General features: G+C 39.6%; 1 protein-coding gene across 1 annotated transcript in view; it reads left to right on the forward strand.

The window, feature by feature from the left end:
• Positions 1 to 22,500, forward strand: part of LOC128698578 (plasma membrane calcium-transporting ATPase 4) — a 131,598-nt gene that overhangs the window by 88,006 nt on the left and 21,092 nt on the right. Inside the window, exons 3-8 of the mRNA XM_070085026.1 lie at positions 12,862 to 13,056; positions 15,186 to 15,221; positions 15,574 to 15,670; positions 16,525 to 16,648; positions 18,269 to 18,404; positions 20,995 to 21,090. Of these exons, the coding sequence (XP_069941127.1) occupies positions 12,862 to 13,056; positions 15,186 to 15,221; positions 15,574 to 15,670; positions 16,525 to 16,648; positions 18,269 to 18,404; positions 20,995 to 21,090 (684 nt within the window). The remainder of the gene's footprint in view (positions 1 to 12,861; positions 13,057 to 15,185; positions 15,222 to 15,573; positions 15,671 to 16,524; positions 16,649 to 18,268; positions 18,405 to 20,994; positions 21,091 to 22,500) is intronic.

Genomic DNA, 22,500 nt, shown 5'->3' on the forward strand with positions numbered 1-22,500 from the left:
GATTTCTTAAGTCATGTTGACGGCAGTGAAGGGACTTGAGCTAGAGTTCGTCACGGCCACGCTAGCTGGAGATTCGTCTGTAAAAACTTGCATTTGTGGTCACAGAGGTGCCTGTGCTAACTTTCCTATGGTGTAGAAATATACCTAGTTGGATGAATCTTATTGTGGCTAGCTGGTCTAGTGGCTAGCGCGACGGGCTGGAGTTTTGAGACTCTATGACCGCGGGTTCAATCCCGGCCGGGGGTATGGTTGATATATATATATATATATATATATATATATATATATATATATATATATATATATATATATATATATATACATATGTATATATATATATGTCGTGCCGAATAGGCAGAACTTGCGATCTTGGCTTAAATAGCAACGCTCATCTTGCCATATAGGACAAGTGAAAATTTGTGTATGCAATAATTTAGCCAAAATCAGTCTGAACCTAACGAAAAAAATATATTTCACTGTGTTTGTTTATTATTAAATTATTGTAAACAAATTTGAAATATATTTAGTTGGGTTTGGCTAAAATAAATTGTTCTTCTTATAATAAGGTTAGGTGAGTTTTCTAAGTTTCTTTTGGTGCAAAATTAAAATTTTTTACATTAACACTAATGAAAAATATATATCTTTAAACGTATAAGAGAAAATTTTGAAAAGGACTTAATTTTAAATGAGTTCTTCCTAATTGACCAGTTTTACATATTCGGCACGACATATATATATATATATATATATATATATATATATATATATATATATATATATATATATATATATATATATATATATATATATATATATATATATATATATGTGTGTGTGTGTGTGTGTGTGTGTCGGGCCGAATATGTAAAACTGGTCAATTAGCAAGAACTCATTTAAAATTAAGTCCTTTCTCAAATTTTCTCTTATACGTTTAATTTTGCTCCAAAAGAATCTTAGAAAACTTACCTAACCTTATTATAACAAGAACAATTTATTTTAGCCTAACCCAACTAAATATATTTTAGATTTGTTTACAATAATTTAATACTAAACAAACACAGTGAAATATATTTTTTTTCGTTAGGTTCAGAATGATTTTGGCGAAATTATTGCATACATAAATTTTCACTTGTCCTATATGGCAAGATGAGCGTTGCTATTTAAGCCAAGATCGCAAATTCTTCCTATTCGGCACGATATATATATACATATATATATATATATCTATATATATATATATATCTATATATATATATATATATATATATATATATGTATATATATAATGTATATATGTATGTATATATATGTGTATATATATATATACATATATATATATATATATATATATATATATATATATATATATATATTGTAGGTAGTAGGTTGGTAGACAGCAACCACCCAGGGAGGTACTACCGTCCTGCCAAGTGAGTGTAAACGAAAGGCTGTAATTGTTTTACATGATGGTAGGATTGCTGGTGTCTTTTGTCTGTCTCATAAATATGCAAGATTACAGGTACGTCTTGCTACTTCTACTTACACTTAGGTCACACTACACATACATGTACAAGTTTATTTATACACACTCATCTGAGTTTTCTTTGATTTTTTCTTAATAGTTCTCGTTCTTATTACTTTTCCTTTTATATCCATGGGGAAGTGGAATAAGAATCTTTCCTCCGTAAGCCATGCGTGTTGTAAAAGTCAACTAAAATGCCGGGAACAATGGGCTAGTAACCCCTTTTCTTGCAATAATTACTAAAAAGAATAAGAAGAAGAAAATTGTCAAAGTGGGAAGTCTGAATGTGCGTGGATGTTGTGCGAATGATAGAGATGATTTTGGATGTTATGAATGAGAAGAAGCTGGTTGTCCTGACTTTAAGTGAAACAAAGCTGAAGGGGGTGGGTGAGTTCCAGTGGAGAGGAATAAATGGGATTAGGTCAAGGGTTTCTAATAGAGTTAGAGCTAAAGAAGGAGTAGCAATAATGTTGAAGAATAAGCTATGGCAGGAAAAGAGGGACTATAAATGTATTAATTCAAGGATTATGTGGAGTAAAATAAAGGTTGGATGTGAGAAGTGGGTTATAGTAAGTGTATATGCACCTGGGGAAGAAAGAAGTATAGAGGAGAGAGAGAGAGATTTTGGGAATTGTTGAGTGAATGCGTGGGGAGTTTTGAACCAAGTGTGAGAGTACTTGTGGTTGGGGATTTAAAAATGCTGTGGAGGGAGTAGTAGGTAAATTTGGGGTGCCAGGGGTAAATGAAAATGGGGAGCCTTTAATTGAGCTATGTGTAGAAAGAGGTTTGGCAATAAGTAATACATATTTTATGAAAAAGAGGATAAATAAATATACAAGGTATCATATAGCATGTAATGAAAGTAGTTTGTTAGATTATGTCTTGGTGGATAAAAGGTTGATGGGTAGGCTCCAGGATGTACACATTTATAGAGGGCAACTGATATGTCGGATCATAATCTAGTTGTAGCTACAGTTAGAGTAAGAGGTAGATGGGATAAGAGGAAAATGGCAACAAGTAAGAGGGAGGTGAAAGTGTATTAACTAAGGGAGGAGGAAGTTCGGGTGAAATATAAGCAACTAATGGCAGAAAGGTGGGCTGGTGCAAGTATGAGTAGTGGGGAGTTGAAGAGGGTTGGAATAGTTTTAAAAATGCAGTATTAAAATGTGGGGCAGAAGTTTGTGGTTATAGAAGGGCGGGTGCAGGAGGAAAGAGGAGTGATTGGTGGAATGATGAAGTAAAGGGTGTGATAAAAGAGAAAAAGGTAGCTTATGAGAGGTATTTACAAAGCAGAAGTGTTATAAGAAGAGCAGAGTATATGGAGAGTAAAAGAAAGGTGAAGAGATTGGTGAGAGAGTGCAAAAGGAGAGCGGATGATAGAGTGGGAGAGGCACTGTCAAGAAATTTTAATGATAATAAGAAAAAAATTTGGAGTGAGTTAAACAAGTTAGGAAAGCCTAGGGAATGAATGGATTTGTCAGTTAGAAACAGAGTAGGGGAGTTAGTAGATGAGGAGATGTAGGTATTGGGTAGATGACGAGAATATTTTGAGGAACTTTCAAATGTCAACGAAGAAAGGGAGGCGGTAATTTCATGCACTGGCCAGGGAGGTATACCATCTGTTGGGAGTGAAGAAGAGCAGGATGTGAGTGTGGAGGAGGTGTGTGAGGCATTATGTAGAATGAAAGTAGGTAAAGCAACCGGAACTGACGGGATCATGACAGAAATGTTAAAAGCAGGGGAAGACATAGTGTTGGAGTGGTTGGTATTTTTGTTTAATAAATGTATGAAAGAGGAGAAGGTGCCTAGGGATTGGCAGAGAGCGTGTATAGTTCCTTTATATAAAGGGAAGGGGGACAAAAGAGATTGTAAAAATTATAGAGGAATAAGTTTACTGAGTATACCAGGAAAAGTGTACGGTAGGGTTATTATTGAAAGAATTACAGGTAAGACAGAATGTAGAATTGCGGATGAGCAAGGAGGTTTTAGAGTGGGTAGGGGATGTGTAGATCAAGTGTTTACATTGAAGCATATATGTGAACAGTATTTAGATAAAGGTAGGGAAGTTTTTATTGCATTTATGGATTTAGAAAAGGCATATGATAGAGTGGATAGGGGAGCAATGTGGAAGATGTTGCAAGTATATGGAATAGGTGGTAAGTTACTAAATGCTGTAAAGAGTTTTTATGAGGATAGTGAGGCTCAGGTTAGGGTGTGTAGAAGAGAGGGAGACTACTTCCCGGTAAAAGTAGGTCTTAGACAGGGATGTGTAATGTCACCATGGTTGTTTAATATATTTATAGATGGGGTTGTAAAAGAAGTAAATGCTAGGGTGTTTGGGAGAGGGGTGGGATTAAATTATGGGGAATTAAATACAAAATGGGAAGTGACACAGTTACTTTTTGCTGATGATACTGTGCTTATGGGAGGTTCTAAAGAAAAATTGCAAAGGTTAGTGGACGAATTTGGGAGTGTTTGTAAAGGTAGAAAGTTGAAAGCGAACATAGAAAAGAGTAAGGTGATGAGGGTATCAAATAATTCAGATAAAGAAAAATTGGATATCAAAATCGGTAGGAGGAGTATGGAAGAAGTGAATGTTTTCAGATATTTGGGAATTGACGTGTCATCGGATGGATTTATGAAGGATGAGATTAATCTTAAAATTGATGAAGGAATAAAGGTGAGTGGTGCGTTGAGGTATATGTGGAGGCAAAAAATGCTATCTATGGAGACAAAGAAGGGAATGTATGAAAGTACAGTAGTACCAACACTCTTATATGGGTGTGAAGCTTGGGTTGTAAATGCTGCAGCGAGGAGGCGGTTGGAGGCAGTGGAGATGTCCTGTCTAAGGGCAATGTGTGGTGTAAATATTATGCAGAAAATTCGTAGTGTGGAAATTAGGAGAAGGTGTGGAGTTAATAAAAGTATTAGTCAGAGGGCTGAAGAGGGGTTGTTGAGGTGGTTTGGTCATTTAGAGAGAATGGATCAAAGTAGAATGACATGGAGAGTGTATAAATCTGTAGGGGAAGGAAGGCGGGGTAGGGGTCGTCCTCGAAAAGGTTGGAGGGAGGGGGTAAAGGAGGTGTTGTGGGCGAGGGGTTTGGACTTCCAGCAAGCGTGCGTGAGCGTGTTAGATAGGAGTGAATGGAGACGAATGGTATTTGGGACCTGACGAGCTGTTGGAGTGTGAGCAGGGTAATATTTAGTGAAGGGATTCAGGGAAACCGGTTATTTTATATAACCGGACTTGAGTCCTGGAAATGGGAAGTACAATTCCCGCACTTTAAAGGAGGGGTTTGGGATATTGGCAGTTTGGAGGGATATGTTGTGTATTTTTATACATATATACTTCTAAACTGTTGTATTCTGGGCACCTCTGTGAGTGAGGTGAAAGTGTTGAATGATAGTGAAAGTATTTTCTTTTTGGGGATTTTCTTTCTTTTTGGGTCACCCTGCCTCGGTGGGAGACGGCCGACTTGTATATATATATATATATATATATATATATATATATATATATATATATATATATATATATATATATATATATATATATATATATATATATATATATATATATATATATATATATATATATATATGCAATAAGAACACAGTAAACACGTGATTTCAAAATATGCAAAACAACCACTCTGAAAGAATAGAGAAATTCCAAGCGCTTTCGTGACTACTCACATTATCAAGGAACTATGAAAGTAAAGCATCCAAGGAAGCTATATAAGGGGTCTGGCCGGCACCTCACTATCAGATCCCACAACGGTTAAACACCTGACGCGCGCCGACCCAACTTGGATAGGTCCTTTGCACAACTCACCCCACAAACTATTCTACCCAAGAAAATTTTAAAATTATTTGTCCAGTGTATTATTAAATTCTTCCCAAATTCTATTAATTATAAATGGATCTAATTTATATAAACCAAAGGAAATATTCATATTATTGTCAAAACTGCTTTTTATGAAACAAGATTCAATTATATTCCTGTCGACCATGGACTTGCTTGATACTACTTTCTCAACTTTTTGAAAATCAATTGGATGGTTAAAATCTCTTACATGAATAAATAGAGCACTGGAATCTTGTCCAGTTCTAATGCTATATTTATGTTGTTTTAATCTTAGTTCGAGATTTTTGAATACCAGTTTAAGAAGAGAAGGACCGTAATAAACTTTATCTAGCAAATCTTTTAAAAATCCAAAAAGGGACAACCAGCCTTATTCAACTAAAAATATGTTGGTTCTCCCTTACCATGAAAACTTGGTTGATATGCCTTCTCTTCTTAAGACTTTTAATATTAAAGTTGTATTCAAAAATCTTGATACAGTAAAAAACTTTTGATAAAGAATTCCCCCCAAAATGCTGATGGATGTGTCTATAAGATTCCTTGTAAAATTTGCGATAAAGTTTATTACGGTCAAACTGGTAAAAATCTCGAACTAAGATTAAAACAACATAAATATAGCATTAGAACTGGACAAGATTCCAATGCTCTATTTATTCATGTAAGAGATTTTAACCATCCAATTGATTTTCAAAAAGTTGAGAAAGTAGTATCAAGCAAGTCCATGGTCGACAGGAATATAATTGAATCTTGTTTCATAAAAAGCAGTTTTGACAATAATATGAATATTTCCTTTGGTTTATATAAATTAGATCCATTTATAATTAATAGAATTTGGGAAGAATTTAATAATACACTGGACAAATAATCTTTAAAAAATTTTATTTCTTGGGTAGAATAGTTTGTGGGGTGAGTTGTGCCAAGGACCTATCCAAGTTGGGTCGGCGCGCGTCAGGTGTTTAACCGTTGTGGGATCTGATAGTGAGGTGCCGGCCAGACCCCTTATATAGCTTCCTTGGATGCTTTACTTTCATAGTTCCTTGATAATGTGAGTAGTCACGAAAGCGCTTGGAATTTCTCTATGCTTTCAGAGTGGTTGTTTTGCAACCATATATATATATATATATATATATATATATATATATATATATATATATATATATATATATATATATATATATATATATATATATATATATATATATATATATTGTATGAATATTAATTAAGTAATATATTTATTTGGAAAATTAATGTTTATTTGAAAAATACAGGGCAATGATATGACAAATAATTGATTTAACAAGAGATATAATTATCCTATGCTTTTTAAGGCAAAGCTTCATGCTTTGGCATAGACTCAACCAAAGTTGAACTCATTTTGGCAAGTTCTTCGTGATGGTATCAGATTGTAATAACAGTAACAATTAGCTTCTCCACACTTGAACAGTCCTGTTTCACAGTCCTGCATTTGGTTATTGCCCAAAGATTTTCAGTTGGGTTGAGGTCAGAAGAGTTTCTAGGCCAATTTAGAACACTTACCCCACTCTCCTCGAGGAATGTCACTATTTTTCTGAATGTGTGGCATGGAGTAAGATCCTGCTGGAAAATGCCTTCTCTCAGGAAAGTCTCTATCCACAACGGAAAGCAGGCGAGTTGCCAGGATTGTCTTGTATTTGTCACTGTTCATCGTTCCTCAACATTAACAAGCCATCCAGGGTCTTTAGCAGTAAAACTGGGTGTTTTGGCGTCTGTTGAATGTGTCCATTCTGAAGAGATTCGCCTTTACTCTGTCTCATTACCACTAAATGTATATATGTACTTCGAAATGCGCCTCATCTGAAAATATAACTTTTCTCCATTCATCTGTTGTCCATCCCTTATGATCGAGTGACCGCCACAGCCGTTTTTTCTTCTTAACAATCAGTTATTGTTTCTTTACCGGCTTTCTGGCATTTCTGCGATCTTCAAGGAGCCTTCGTCGAACAGTTAAAGAATTAACGTTTATGCCAACTAAAGCCAAATCTGTTTGTAGATTCGTGGTGGATTTCTTGGGATCCTTCGCATTATTTCTTATGATAACCTTGTCATCGTGAGGTGTTGTCTTGCATTTTCTTTCACATCTTCCTCTACGCACTGCTCCACAATCTAGGCTCAAATTTTCGGCGATCTGTCTGATACTCAAATCAGCATGTTTTCTGAGAGATACAGCACTTAGACACTTCCTAGATGTAACATCCATCATGAATTTCAGCAGTAATCAAGAATTAAAGGGAAGAATTTGGCGAAAAATCATTTACTCACTGATCATGCTTACAGGAATAATCTTACAGAACAACAGCTGTTGTAGCACTGACAAAAGTCGCAGGGTAACACCACAGTTGGTTGGTTGCCAGAAGTCGGTAGCAAACTCCTCTGAAAAGAAAGGAACCCAAACTACATTAATTAAGCCGGAGACTAAGAGATGTTATGAGATAATCACAAAATATATTCTTGTCCCATTTAATTTGCACACTAATATATATATATATATATATATATATATATATATATATATATATATATATATATATATATATATATATATATATATATATATATATACACACACACACACACACACTCGGTACAGTACTAGGAATTCCGAGAACTTAATCAATATTTAATGATGATTGTCTTACATTACACCACCACTAGTGAAGGTATATACAACTACACACATACACATATGCTCACACACACACAGACACATACACTCACACACACACACACACACACACACACACACACACACACACACACACAGACACTCACACACACACACACACACACACACACACACACACACACACACACACACACACACACACACACACACACACACACACACACACACAACACACACACACACCCACACACTTAAGGAAAAGGATCCTGGGGTGAGTATAATACCGAACACAATTCCTGAGGCGCACATCAACAAGATAACTGCTGCAGCATATGGGCGCCTGGCAAACCTGAGACTAGTGTTCCGAAACCTCAGTAAGGAATCATTCAAGACTCTGTACACAGTGTACGCCAGGCCCATACTGGAGTACGCAGCACCTGTTTGGGTCCCACACCTGGTCAAGCACGTCAAGATATTAGAGAAAGTGCAAAGGTTTGCAACAAGGCTAGTTCCAGAGCTAAGGGGAATGTCCTACGAAGAAAGGTTAAGGAAAATCGGTCTGGAGGAGAGGAGGGTTAGGGGAGACATGAAAACGACATACAAAACACTGTGAGGAATTAACAGGGTAGACAGAGGCAGGATGTTCCAGAGAGGGGACACAGAAACGAGGGGTCACAACTTAAAGTTCAAGACTCAGATGAGTCAAAGAAATGTTAAGAAGTATTTCTTTAGTTATAGAGTTGTCAGGAAGTGGAATAGTCGTGCAAGTGACGTAGTGGAGGCGGGAACCATACATTGTTTTACAACGAGGTATGACAAAGCTCATGGAGCAGGAGGAGAGAAGACCTAGTAGAGATCAGTGAAGAGGCGGGGCCCGGAGCTATAGCTCGACCCCTGCAACTACAAATAGGTGAGTACAAATAGGTGAGTACAAATAGGTGAGTACACACACACAAACACACACCACAGTTGCAAATAGCACATAATTATATCAATTATAGTATTTCAGTGTAATCATAGTGCTGACAGTGGTTATTCATGGTTATAATATGATTAATTCTTTGATATTTCCTCCATAACCTCGACTGCACATGAAGTCCAGGTGAAGAGCTCCTGATCCAAGGAACTGGACCTACCCTTCTCTTCCTTTGGATCACAGATGATTACCTTCTATTCCGTTGGAGCTGTATGACCCCCTGGGATAATGGGTCATGCACTCCCTGGGAGAAAGGGGGTAGGAAAATAAATCATGCACTTCCTGGAGCAAGATAAAAGGTCCTGCACCCCCTGGGCAGGATAAAAATGCCAGGTACTCCGAATAGAAGGTAAATCAAATCCTGGAGGGTAGGATAGACGATCAGGCACTCCCTGGAAGGCAGGATAGGTCAGACACTCCCTGGAGGACAGAATAGAAGACCAGGTACTCTCTGGAGGACAGGATAGAAGGTCAGGTGCTCCCTGGAGGCCAGAATAGAAGGTCAAGGACTCCCTGGAGGGCAGGATAGGCCAGGTACTCCGTGGTGGACAGGATAGGTCAGGCATTCCAAAGAGGCCAGGATAGGTCAGTCACTCTCTGGAGGACAGGATAGGTCAGGTACTCCCTGGAGGCCAGGATAGAAGGTCAGGCACTCCCTGGATGTCAGGATAGAAGGCCAGGCATTCCCTGGAGGGTAGGATAAAGGGTCAGGCACTCCATGGAGGACAGGATAGAAGCTCAAACACTCCCTGGAGGACAGGATAAATGGCAAGGCACTCCCTTGAGGGCAGGATAGATCAAGCACTCCCTGGGTGTTGTAATTGCAATAATATCATTGCTTCTCTGCATGACGGGTTTGCTATCATCACAGGATTCATGCACGACCCTGTACACTGTACGTCAGGCCCATACTGGAGTATGCAGCACCAATATGGAACTCGCATCTGGTTAAACATCAAAAAATTAGAGAAAGTTCAAAGATTTGCAACAAGACTAGTCCCGTAGCTAAGTGAGTATGTTTTACGAGGAGAGGTTAAGGGAAATCGTCCTGGCGACACTGGAGAACAGGAGGTATAGAGAGGACATGATAACGACGTATAAAATACTGAGAGGAACTGACATGGTGGACAGGGACAGAATGTTTCAGAAATAAGACACAGGAATAAGGGGTTACAAATGGACGAGTAATGTAGTGGAGTAGTGATGTAGTGGAGGCAGGATCCATATATAGCTTTAAGTAGAGGTTCGATAAAGTTCATGGAAAAGGGAGAGAGAGTGGACCTAGTAGCGATCAGCGAAGAGGCGGGGCCAGGAGTTATGACTCTACCCCTGAAATCACAACTAGGTGAGTACACACACACACACACACACACACACACACACACACACACACACACTGCCATATTAACTTTGGCTAACATAACACACAACTGTCTGTAATAATGTTGGTAGAATTACAGACAATATGTAAAGTAAAAGGACACAAGTGCAACTAATGTGATACAACGTTTCGCTCTCCAGGAGCTTTGTCAAGCCTTTACAAACAGTACATGGGCACAGAGGGTATATAAAGGCTCAGAGTGAGGTGCAATACTAGTGGTAGTAGTAGCAGTAGTGACATAAGTTGTAGTAGTAGCAGTAGTGACATAAGTTGTAGTAGTAATAATACAATAGGGTAGAGCAAAGCACCACGAACCAGTCAATGCAGGAGTTTGCACTATACCCTGTGGAGGCTGCGACAAGATTTATGTAGGTGAAACAGCAAGAAACCTCGACACCCGCCTCAATGAACACAATTACGCATGTAGGAACGATAACTTGAACAACGCCTGTGTACAACACCGAAATTCCTCCAATCATCTCATGAAATTCAGGGACGCCCAATTTGTGATCAAAGAAACTAATTTCCGCAGACGCAAGTGCCTCGAGTCATCACTAATCGCTGTTTCGAATACAATTAAACAAAACAAAGGCAGCTTCACCACCTCTGAAGTCTTAGCAAGAATCCTCCTGAAAACAGTAAACCCTGCCATCACATAGTCTCTCCTGTAATACTACACAAAGCACATTACAGAGAGTGAACACTGAAACAGGTCTAAATTTGCATTACCTATTTTTATGTTACCCAAGTAATAGCTTTTATATCCTTTTACTCATGTACGAGTTAATTGCTCTACCCTATTGTATTATTACTACTACAACTTATGTCACTACTACTACTACCACTAGTATTGCACCTCACTCTGAGCCTATATATACCCTCTGTGTCCATGTACTGTTTGTAAAGCTCCCGGAGAGCGAAACGTTGCCACAATAAAATGTCACATTAGTTGCACTTGTGTCCTTTTACTTTACACACAACTGTCTACAAATATTCACCACAACATTATTCACAAACTCAAAATCAACACATTCTATTTTTTTTATTTTCAGTGATGTGTACAAGATTATTCTTACAGAATATTCTTTTTTCCGATTATTGTTTACCGATTACTGGTACCGATAACACAACAAAAAACAGAAGTGGAAGTGAATACGGGGAAACACATGACTAACGACTTCCTCCACCAGGAGTGTTCAATGCCACATCAGTAAACAATCTCAATCAATAGGATTTCGAATACTGTGTTAGGAAGCACCTCTGAAGTGCCTCTATATATAAGGTGTCCCGAAAACTCTCCATACATTACTAATATTTTTTTCAGATATCCTTTAAGAATGCTTTTGTTAAAAGAAGAACATAAGAACATAAGAGAGAAGGAACACTGCAGCAGGCCTACTGGCCCATGCGAGGCAGGTCCAGTTCTCCTCCCGGCTTAAGCCAATGCCTTAACCTTGTCAGGTCAGGTGACGTTCACTTAAGGAAGGAACACGGTATCTGACCTAGTAGCACAAGCTAATCAGGTCTAACTCACACCCACCCACACTCACTCATGTACTTATCTAAGCTATTTTTAAAACTACACAGCGTCTTAGCCTCTATGACGGTACTCGGGAGTTTGTTCCACTCATCTACAACTCTATTACCAAACCAGTGCTTTCCTATATCCTTCCTGAATCTTAATTTTTCCAGCTATTTACATCCCCTTTATTCATTCCTGTTTTCCATTTATACACCTCAATCATATCCTCCCTAATTCATTCTCATGTCTGGCTGGGTGTATTTACAAAGAAATACACCCAGCCAGCCACAAAATTGCTAAATGTCCCTGTATGGAGACTTCTGGGACACCCTGTAGAGCAATACCTCGCTTTCTCACGGTGTTTTGTCCTATGAAGAGACGTCTTCAGGAAATCACCTAGAAACCCATAACTTGCTAAAGCTATTTGAATCTCCTCAGCTGAAGAGGACCTCACTCCTCCCGGTACATTGTTTAATTTTCTGTGTCAATGTTAGTTTGGACCACACTGACGTTGACTGTGTGTGTGTGTGTGTGAGAGAGAGAGAGAGAGAGAGAGAGAGAGAGAGAGAGAGAGAGGGAGAGAGAGAGAGAGAGAGAGAGAGAGAGAGAGAGAGAGAGAGAGAGAGAGAGAGAGAGAGAGAGAGAGAGAGAGAGAGAGAAAGAGAAAGAGTGAAAGATGAAGGGAGAGATGAGGGAGAGAGAAAGAGACAGAGAAAGGAAGAATCTTTGATATTTTGGAATATTTTCAGTTTATTTTTATTTTTTCCATAATTTTTAATAATCTGAAATTGACCGTTTAAATTAAAATATTAAAAAAACAACATTAATTTAGATTAAAAGTGTTCTCAATTTTCTGGACGTTAATGAGCTTTTCAAGTGGTCGTCCTGCTTAGTGAAGCAGCCATTAACCTGTTTTTGTCACACCTGTAGGTATCGGCAACTCGCCGGAGGAGCTGGAGCTGCGTCGGGAGGCGTTCGGCGTTAACCAGATCCAACCTAAGGCCCCGGCCACCTTCCTGCAGCTGGTGCTGAGAGCCCTCAAGGACACCACCCTCATCGTGCTGCAGGTGGCCGCCATCCTCAGCATCGTCCTCTCCTTCTTTCACGCCGAGGACAGTGTTGCGCGTGAGTCGTCACCTGTTGGTGGGTCGTATAGTAGTCGCATTCAGGTGGGTCGTAGTCACCTGCTGGTGGGTCGTAGTCACCTGCTGGTGGATTGTAGTCACCTGCCTGGTGGGTCGTATAGTAGTCACCTGCCTGGTGGGTCGTATAGTAGTCACATACTGGTGGGTCGTATAGTAGTCACATGCCTGGTGCGTCGTATAGTAGTCACACACTGGTGGGTCGTACAGTAGTCACATACTGGTGGGTCGTATAGTAGTCACCTGCCTGGTGCGTCGTATAGTAGTCACATACTGGTGGGTCGTATAGTAGTCACATACTGGTGGGTCATATAGTAGTCACCTGCCTGGTGGGTCATATAGTAGTCACATGCTGGTGGGTCGTATAGTAGTCACATACTGGTGGGTCGTACAGTAGTCACCTGCCTGGTGGGTCGTATAGTAGTCATCTGCCTGGTGGGTCGTCACCTGCTTGATAGGTCGTCACCTGCCTGGTGAGGGTTGTCACCTGCTGGTAGGTCGTATAGGAAGCCACCTGCTGGTAGGTAGTATAAGAAGTCACCTGTCTATTAGGTCATATATGTAGTCACCTGCCTGGTAGGTCATCACCTGTTGGTAGGTCGTCACCTGCTGGTGGATAGTATAGGTAATCACTTGCCTGGTGTGTCATTACCTTCTGGTAGGTGGTCAAATGCTAGCTATGACTACAAACATGTTTATAACCCGTAGATTAACTAATGTGACTTATTAGATACCTTTCCTATGTAGGTTACGTATTGTATTTTTGCGTTTTGGGAAGTATCAGGAAATTAGTCCAGCTGACATATTAACGTTAGAAAATCTCCTTCACATCATTACAAAAATTCGTAGTCAAGCGTAACTTAAATATTGTCTGTCAGGTTTTTTATAGTTATTTAAATAACAGAATGCTAAAGTAACATCTAACCATCACTTACACGTCTTTAATATAGAATCCAGAAAGAAACAGGAAAGATAGCATAAGAAATAATCAGCACACAGCTTCAGGAGTAGCTATGATTAGGTTTAGGAGGTCAGGAACAAGTACTAACAGTCAGAGTAGTCTAGGAGGTGGAGCCAAGAGCTGAGATTCAACCTCAGAAAATATTTAATAATAAGCAAGACACTGATTGTAGAGGAATTCTTACAGCCACAACGTTTCGCCACACACTGGCTTTATCAATAAATTTTGTTGCAAAACAATGTACCATAAAGACTCCTCAGCAGTCACCGTCTCACACTGTCGATGCTTCATCGTTTTTTCACGAACAAATAATGGTCGTAGAATACTCAGATAACTCACACATAGGAGGGAGGAGTTAACGACGACGTTTCGGTCCCACTTGGACCATTTACAAAGGTATTTTAACCTTTTTGTCCTTTAATGATCGCAAAACTTCAGCAGCATGTGTTAAAAAGAAAAACTGCTGTAAGAACCGCATCGAGAATCTTAACAAAGAGTCATTTGTGTATTTCCTCACGACATATTCCATGTTCATGCTGAAGTATGTTGTGGCAACATCAATCTCTCACCAGATAAAACACCTCAAGAAACTATAGAATTCAAAAAATATTTGCGACACATTACCCGTCAACGTGTTGCACATCACACGCTCTTCAACAAATCCCAAAGTAATTGAGCCACTTAATATTTCTTACCCATCTCTTCCTTTATAGCCATTTCCCTTTTTTCCCTATATTCTGTCTTAACCTTTTTCCTCTTCATCTCTGCCAGTGCTATGACGTACAGAATAAATCATTCTCGACGAAGAGGTGACGAATACAAACATCATACACAGTTTCATGAGTAGATATAGCATTGCTCTTGAAACCAGGAATCAGTAAAGCATGGCATTAGTAATTAAGAGATGGGGTCAAGAGCTGGGATTACTCCTCAACAGACACAAAGAATTGAGTACACAGAGTGATACAGGATTCTGTATATTCTACAGCCACTAGCATATAATACTCAAGCTAAACACAGAAGACGAGTCATAAGGATCACATCTCTACACCTGTAACTACAGACAAATAATTATGCCTTGTGCAAAATTTTAATGTTTTTTTTTTTTAAACAGCAGTTAACCCGTACCTTTCCCCATTGTTCCTCAACAGACAGCGCTCCCGACGATCCTTCTAAGGCGGCTGTTGGTAAGTGTCTCGCAGGATTCTGCCTCATTAGTTTAACTCAGCTTTCTCACTGCTCCTACCTGCTCCTTTCCCGTTACTAATTATTGCCTGCTATTACGTAGCTTTCATACTGCCATGAGAGTAGGGAGAATGTAGATGTATCTGTGTCAAGACTATAGATGCACCGCATGCTAGTGGCTTTCGTTTAATATGTTTTACATTTAAATTACTTTTGTATACTGCAGAAAGAAATGAAGCTTGTATATTTAGGGTGTATTTGTAAAATGACTGTGGATATTTTCGTGTGTGTAAGGTAAGTATAGGGTGATGGTGTGGGGAGTGAGAGTGTTGCTAATGTTGTGTTGGTCGGCAGATGAAAAGGAGGAGCAAGCACCGCCCTGGATTGAGGGAGTAGCTATCCTGGTAGCCGTGGTGGTCGTCGTGCTGGTTACTGCCTTCAACGACTACAGGTACGACCAATGTTTTCACCACATTTTTTTTCCAATTCTACTTTACTGCATTAATTATTTCACTGTGAAGTCACAGTTTGGCATCGTTTGGGTTATCCTAGGTTCACTAAATGTAATTTATTACCATTTCATAACTAAGGTGTTCAAATGCCTCCCAGATTACTGAATAACTCCATAATGCAGTCTATAAAATCAACTGTATCTTCATTAATCCAGTCCCAGTGACCTGATACTAAGATTTTACACATGTTTCTCATTCATTGATTTGTCGGTATTAAATAAATCGGATCTAATCAGAACAAGCCAAGGTGGGCAGCGGCAGCAGAGGTGGATATGAAACTTGTCTACGTTTCGCCCGCCCGTTGTTCCAAAGAACGCATTCTTTATTGTTAAATTAATTAGGGAAATTAGTTCCACCTGACCCACTTGCAGGCAGTAAGGTTTAAATTGAAACAACTAACACCTGCTGCCGTTGTTACCTGGCAGTAAATAGATACCCGGGAGTTGCTGTGGGACGCATCCTGGTAGAAATGGTAATGCAGTGGTAGATTACACCTCCAGTATGCAAATGTAACACCCAACGTGAGCTATGGAATTTTATTGTGAAAACGTCTCGTCCACCAGGAACTCCATCAAATCACCCTGAATAGATAAAATCCCTGGCGGATGAAACGTTTTAATAATAAAATACCATAGCCCACACTGCCATATTAGCATAATAGAGGACTTAATTATAAATAAAAGTACCCCAGTAAAAATAAGCCACACTTTTTGGCTTTCCTGGGCTTCCTTGTGACTTAGGTAATTAATCTCCTGGGCTTAGGAATCCTAAGACAGTCTTCTTCCACGGACAGCAAAGAGCGTCAGTTCCGTGGTTTACAGAGCAAGATAGAGCACGACCACTTCTTCTCCGTCATGCGCGCAAGGAACATCCTTCAGGTGCCTATCAGCGAGATCCTAGTCGGTGACATCTGCCAGGTAAGACCACGTTACACAAAGAACCCGCACCTAGGAGACTGAAACCTGCAACTAGGAGACTGAAACCTGCAACTAGGAGACTGAAACCCGCAACTAGGAGACTGAAACCCGCACCTAGAAGACTGAAACCCGCACCTAGGAGACTGAAACCCGCAACTAGGAGACTGAAACCCGCAACAAGGAGACTGACACCCGCACCTAAGAGACTGAAACTTTCGACGACGTTTAGGTCCTACTTAGACCATAACTGGTAGCGATATTGTGCCTTTTTTACGATGCCTGGTCACGGACAGGGCCGCTGGGGGCGTTGACCCCCGAAACCTTCTCCAGGTATACCACATTAGTATTAGAACATAAAATGAGCACTGCAGTAGGCCTGTGGTCCCATGCTAAGAAGGCCTTTTCCAAATTCCCCAGAAAAAAAACAAAATTCCAGGAAAAATGTCACGGTGTAGATGAGGTAAAATATATGAATAAAAAATATTTTGCGATAGATTAGATTAGGTTAAAGTAGATTAGCGTAGATTACCTTTGATAGACTAACCCCTCAAGGGAGGCTCCTTGACGCTGGTGGGGGCTCTTGATCTAGGGAATTGGATCTGTGATCCAGTTCCCTGAATTAAGCGTGAGTACCTTCCATCCCCTCCACGTGCACTGTGTAATCCTACGGGTTTAACGCTCCCCCATGATTATAATAATTTGATAGGTTAAGTTAGGATTGGCTAGATAAGGTTAACTTCTCAGACGCTATGTCCAGTTACAGGCAAGTCTTCACAATGAATATGTCAGGTACTTTTTATGTAACAAAGTTACGTAAAAGCTTTTTGTTCATATATCTACGTTCTGTTACTTCATTTTCTTAGCCAAAATTTTTACTTGTTTTTTAAATTGACTTTTTCCCCCCCTGTGACTTTTTCCTAGTATCGCCGTGGATATCTAACTGAGAAAACACTCCAAACAATGGATTTAGATTTAGAAAGAATATGGGAAAGCACTGGTGTCGATTAGTGGAACAATCTGCTAAGTATAGTGATCGAATCTAGCACTTTAGGTAACTTTTAGAAAGTAAGTTGTGTAGGATTTAGTGAGAAAGTTTGGTTCTGGATAAAGATCTACCTATTAGGAGCCAGTAGGTAGTCAGGATTGATAAACACACCATTGGCAAAACGTCTCCTTCAATAAATGTCTTCATTTTGCATTTTTTTTTATTTCCAAGGGCCAGTAGGCCTACTGCAGTGTTTCCATAGTCTTATGTTCTAGTATTTTGCTATCTTATCACTTCCATCTCATGTACTTGTCTTTTGATTCTGCTTTTTCTACCTCAGTTTCGACTTGATGGTCCAGAGGGAAACGTCGTCTAAAGTTTCATCTCTAAGTGTGGGTTATTTACGAGTTGTTTCAGCTACTATACTCTAGGTTTTATTCTCCTTCAGTATTTCTACTCCCGAGTGCTCCAATAATTATGTCAAGCGCAACAAAGTTCCCACTCTGACAACACAGGACTTTCGCCATGTTCTCTTTGTTGATGTAATACAGCTGTGTTATTTTTTTTTATCTGAATCTAGCTTCACGTTATGTTGAATAATATTCAAAAGAAATCATTCACTCTGTGTGTTGCAGATCAAGTACGGTGACATGTTGCCAGCAGACGGTCTCTTGATTCAGGGATCAGACCTTAAAGTAGACGAGTCTTCACTCACAGGCGAGAGCGATCATGTCACTAAGAGCGAAACAACGGACCCATTACTCTTCTCAGGTCAGTCCAGCCCTTTTTTTGTGTGTGTCAGTTCGACTCTAGGTCAGGCTAATTCCTCTTAAGCCAGTTCCACTCTTCCCGGATCAGGACAACTCTTTTTTCTTTTGTCATTTCCACTCCTCGAGTGTCACTTCGACACTTTCTATACCAGTTGAACTTTGTTGGGTAAGTCCGGCTCTTCTTAGGCCACCCTGGCTCTTCTTGTGTCATCTTGACTCTTTATGAGTCAGCCCGATTCTTCGCAAGAACATAAGAAAAGAGGAACACCGCAAGAAAGTCATGCTAGGCAAATCCTTCTCAAATCTAACTCTTCTCAATCAAGGTGTCAGCTTCAATAACTACTCGGCAGATTGTTCTTCTACATTCCTATATATGTATTTTCTAAATCTGAATTTAACCAACTTGTAATCAATGTTTCGAGTTTTTTCCAGGTGAGATAGCTTCAGCACCCTTTTCGTATCCCCTTTAACTATATTTGTCTTCCAAACTTATTCCTTAATCACACTTTCTCTCGTTTTATGCCTTTCAACAGAGTGCAGATTTATGGAACTCACTCTGTATGAAAGTTTTCTTGTACAATGGATTAACTTCGGCATCCATCCATTCTGTAGAGACCAGAACTGTGGAACATAATATAATTGGGGCTTTACTGATGATGTCTGTAGCTATAGAATAACCTCTGGACTTGTGTGTATATATATATATATATATATATATATATATATATATATATATATATATATATATATATATATATATATATATATATGTATATATATTTATACGTATATATATATATATATATATATATATATATATATATATATATATATATATATATATATACGTATATATATATATATATATATATATATATATATATATATATATATATATATATATATATATACGTATATATATATATATATATATATATATATATATATATATATATATATATATATATATATATATATATATATATATATATATATATATATATATACATATCAAAAACAACACTGCGACTGGCTGAGGATTTGAACCCATGTCGTTTTGGCCCGCCTCATGGTGAACGAAAATCACATGACTCTAACCCACAGGACCACGCAATCCTACAAGAATCAAGCACCCAGCAGAGCTAGGTGTTTTATCTTGATCCGAGGACATACGGTGGTGTGGATGCCTCTGAGCTAATTTCATTCTACTTACTAGCCTCCACAAGCAGTATTTTATATTATTGTAACCACGAACGAGTGGTATTTAATCAATAACAACACTGCGACTAGCCGAGGATTCAAACCCATGTCGTTTTGGCCCGCCTCATGGTGAGTGAAAATCACATGACGCTTTAACCCACAGGACCACCACGCAGTCCTACAAAAAGTCGCCATACTGTGGGTGAAACAATTCATAAATATAACCAGAACCTAGGAGAGAAACTTTATGACGACGTCTCAGTCAGTCTTGGACCATTGTCAAGACGACTGAAACGTCCACATTAGGTTCCTCTCGTAGGTATCGGTAATTTGTGCATCTTATTGTATACATCCGTAGTTTATTTTTCTCCCTAATTTACCGTAGGTACTGATAAATTAGACACATGTGCAACTCTTGGGTATCTTTATTGAGGAAACGTTTCGCCACACAGTGGCTTCATCAGTCCATACATAGGAGAAACTTGAAGAACAGGAGGAGAATGAGGTAATCAGTCCCTCAACCTTGAATCGATGTGTTCAGTCCATCAATCTTGAGTAGAATACGGCAGATGAGCGGAGAAGCAGCTTATAAACCGTATGGCAGGAGAGGTGCAGCAGTCATAGGTCGTGTCACATTTGTTCAATGTGGAAGTAGGTCGTGCCCAAGAATTAGGCAAGCGAAGAATTCCTAAGTATTAAGATCCCAAGAAGTTGCAGTGTCTGACAGGTTTGTAGATGAATGGTTCAGAGAACCGACATGTTGATAAATTAGACACATGTGCAACTCTTGGGTATCTTTATTGAGGAAACGTTTCGTCACACAGTGGCTTCATCAGTCCATACATAGGAGAAACTTGAAGAACAGGAGGAGAATGAGGGACTGATTACCTCATTCTCCTCCTGTTCTTCAAGTTTCTCCTATGTATGGACTGATGAAGCCACTGTGTGGCGAAACGTTTCCTCAATAAAGATACCCAAGAGTTGCACATGTGTCTAATTTATCAACATGTCGGTTCTCTGAACCATTCATCTACAAACCGTAGGTACTGTTGACGTTAGTGCACAAGTTAGTCACTCGGGTTTAAGGGCGATAGGCCTTAAGCTTAATAAGCTTGCTAACCCGTCCCCTCAGGAGAGCTTCCTTGATACTGGTAAGGGACTCTTGGTCGATCTCAGGAACTACAACAGTGCTCCCCTTCCTTCGATCGAATGTGCATGCCTCCCATTCCTCCCAAGGAGCTGTATGACCCTTACGGGTTTAGCGATTCCCTATGAATATGTAATAATAATAATAACAATACGATAATAATAATAATAATAATAATAATAATAATAATAATAATAATAATAATAATAATAATTACTAAGTCGTCCACACCTTGTGTTAACAGGGACCACAGTGATGGAGGGGAGCGGAAGAATGGTAGTGACGGGTGTTGGGGTCAACTCTCAGGCTGGCATCATTATGACCCTTCTCGGTGCCACAGGTAATTTCCAGCTGCAGAGCTTCTGTTGAGTCGAAGTTTTGTTGGAAAGTGAGCTCAGAAAAGAGGCATGATGCGTTAGAAGTGTGCTCGTTTTACCCTGTCAATATTTTGGCTTAAAACCGTCCACCGAAGGTGAGTCCTGGCTGATGATGGTTCCCGTAAGGTGCGGCAGATATATTGCAAGTACCTTGTCGTGAGTTCGGTTTTTCCTTTTTCTTTTTTGTATTTAAAACCTCGACACATATATATACATTAATATCCATTGTACTTTGATCTGAACAGCTTGCATCATAACTGACCAAAACTCATACAGAATGAAGCTAAAAAGGATACACACACACACACACACACACACACACACACACACACACACACACACACACACACACACACACACACACACACTCACTCACACGCACACCCACACACACACACACACACACACACACACACACACACACACACACACATACATACATACACACGAAAGAGTCAGAGGCATCACCGGACATCATAGCTCTCACAGAAACCAAGCTCACAGGTATGATAACAGATTCCATCTTTCCAACGGGATATCAGATCCTGAGGAAAGACAGAGGGAACAGGGGGGGTGGATGAGTGGCACTGTTGATCAAAAACCGATGGAATTTTGATGAGCTGGAGAGTAGAGACAGTAGAGAAGCAAGTAATTACATAGTAGGAATGCTTCAGTCTGGAGGTCCCAAGGTGGTAATTGCAGTGATGTATAACCCACCACAGAACAGCAGGAGGCCAAGGCAAGAGTATGATGAGAGCAGACTTTAACCACAAGGAAATCGATTGGGAGAACTTGGAGCCACATGAGGGCCAAGATACATGGAGGACTAAGATGATGGAGGTGGTACTGGAAAACTTCATGTACCAACACGTAAGGGACACTACAACAGAGAGAGAGGAGAGGATGAACCAGCAAGACTGGACCTAGTACTCACCTTGAGTAGCGCAGATATTGAGGACATCACATATGAAAGACCCCTTGGGGCCAGCGATCATGTGGTTTTAAGCTTCGAATACACAGTAGTTACAAGTGGAGGGGGAAGGAGGAAGGGCCGGGCGAATGAGGGCGAATGAAGCCAAACTACAAGAAAGGGGACTACGCGGGAATGAGGTACTTCCTGAACGGGGTCCAGTGGGGCAGAGAACTGGAAGGAAAGCCAGTAAATGAGATGATGGAATATGTAACAACAATATGCAAGGAAGCTGAGGAGAGGTTTGTACCCAAGGGTAACAGGAATAATGAAAAAGCCAGGATGAGCCCATGGTTCACCCAAAGGTGCAGGGAGACAAAAACCAAGTGTGCTAGGGAATGGACCCAGGAGAATAAGGAGAGCAGTCGTAGAGCCAGAAATGAATATGCACAGGTAAGAAGGG

The sequence above is a fragment of the Cherax quadricarinatus genome, chromosome 14 (genome assembly GCF_038502225.1).
Source record: "Cherax quadricarinatus isolate ZL_2023a chromosome 14, ASM3850222v1, whole genome shotgun sequence".
NCBI lineage: Eukaryota > Metazoa > Arthropoda > Malacostraca > Decapoda > Parastacidae > Cherax > Cherax quadricarinatus.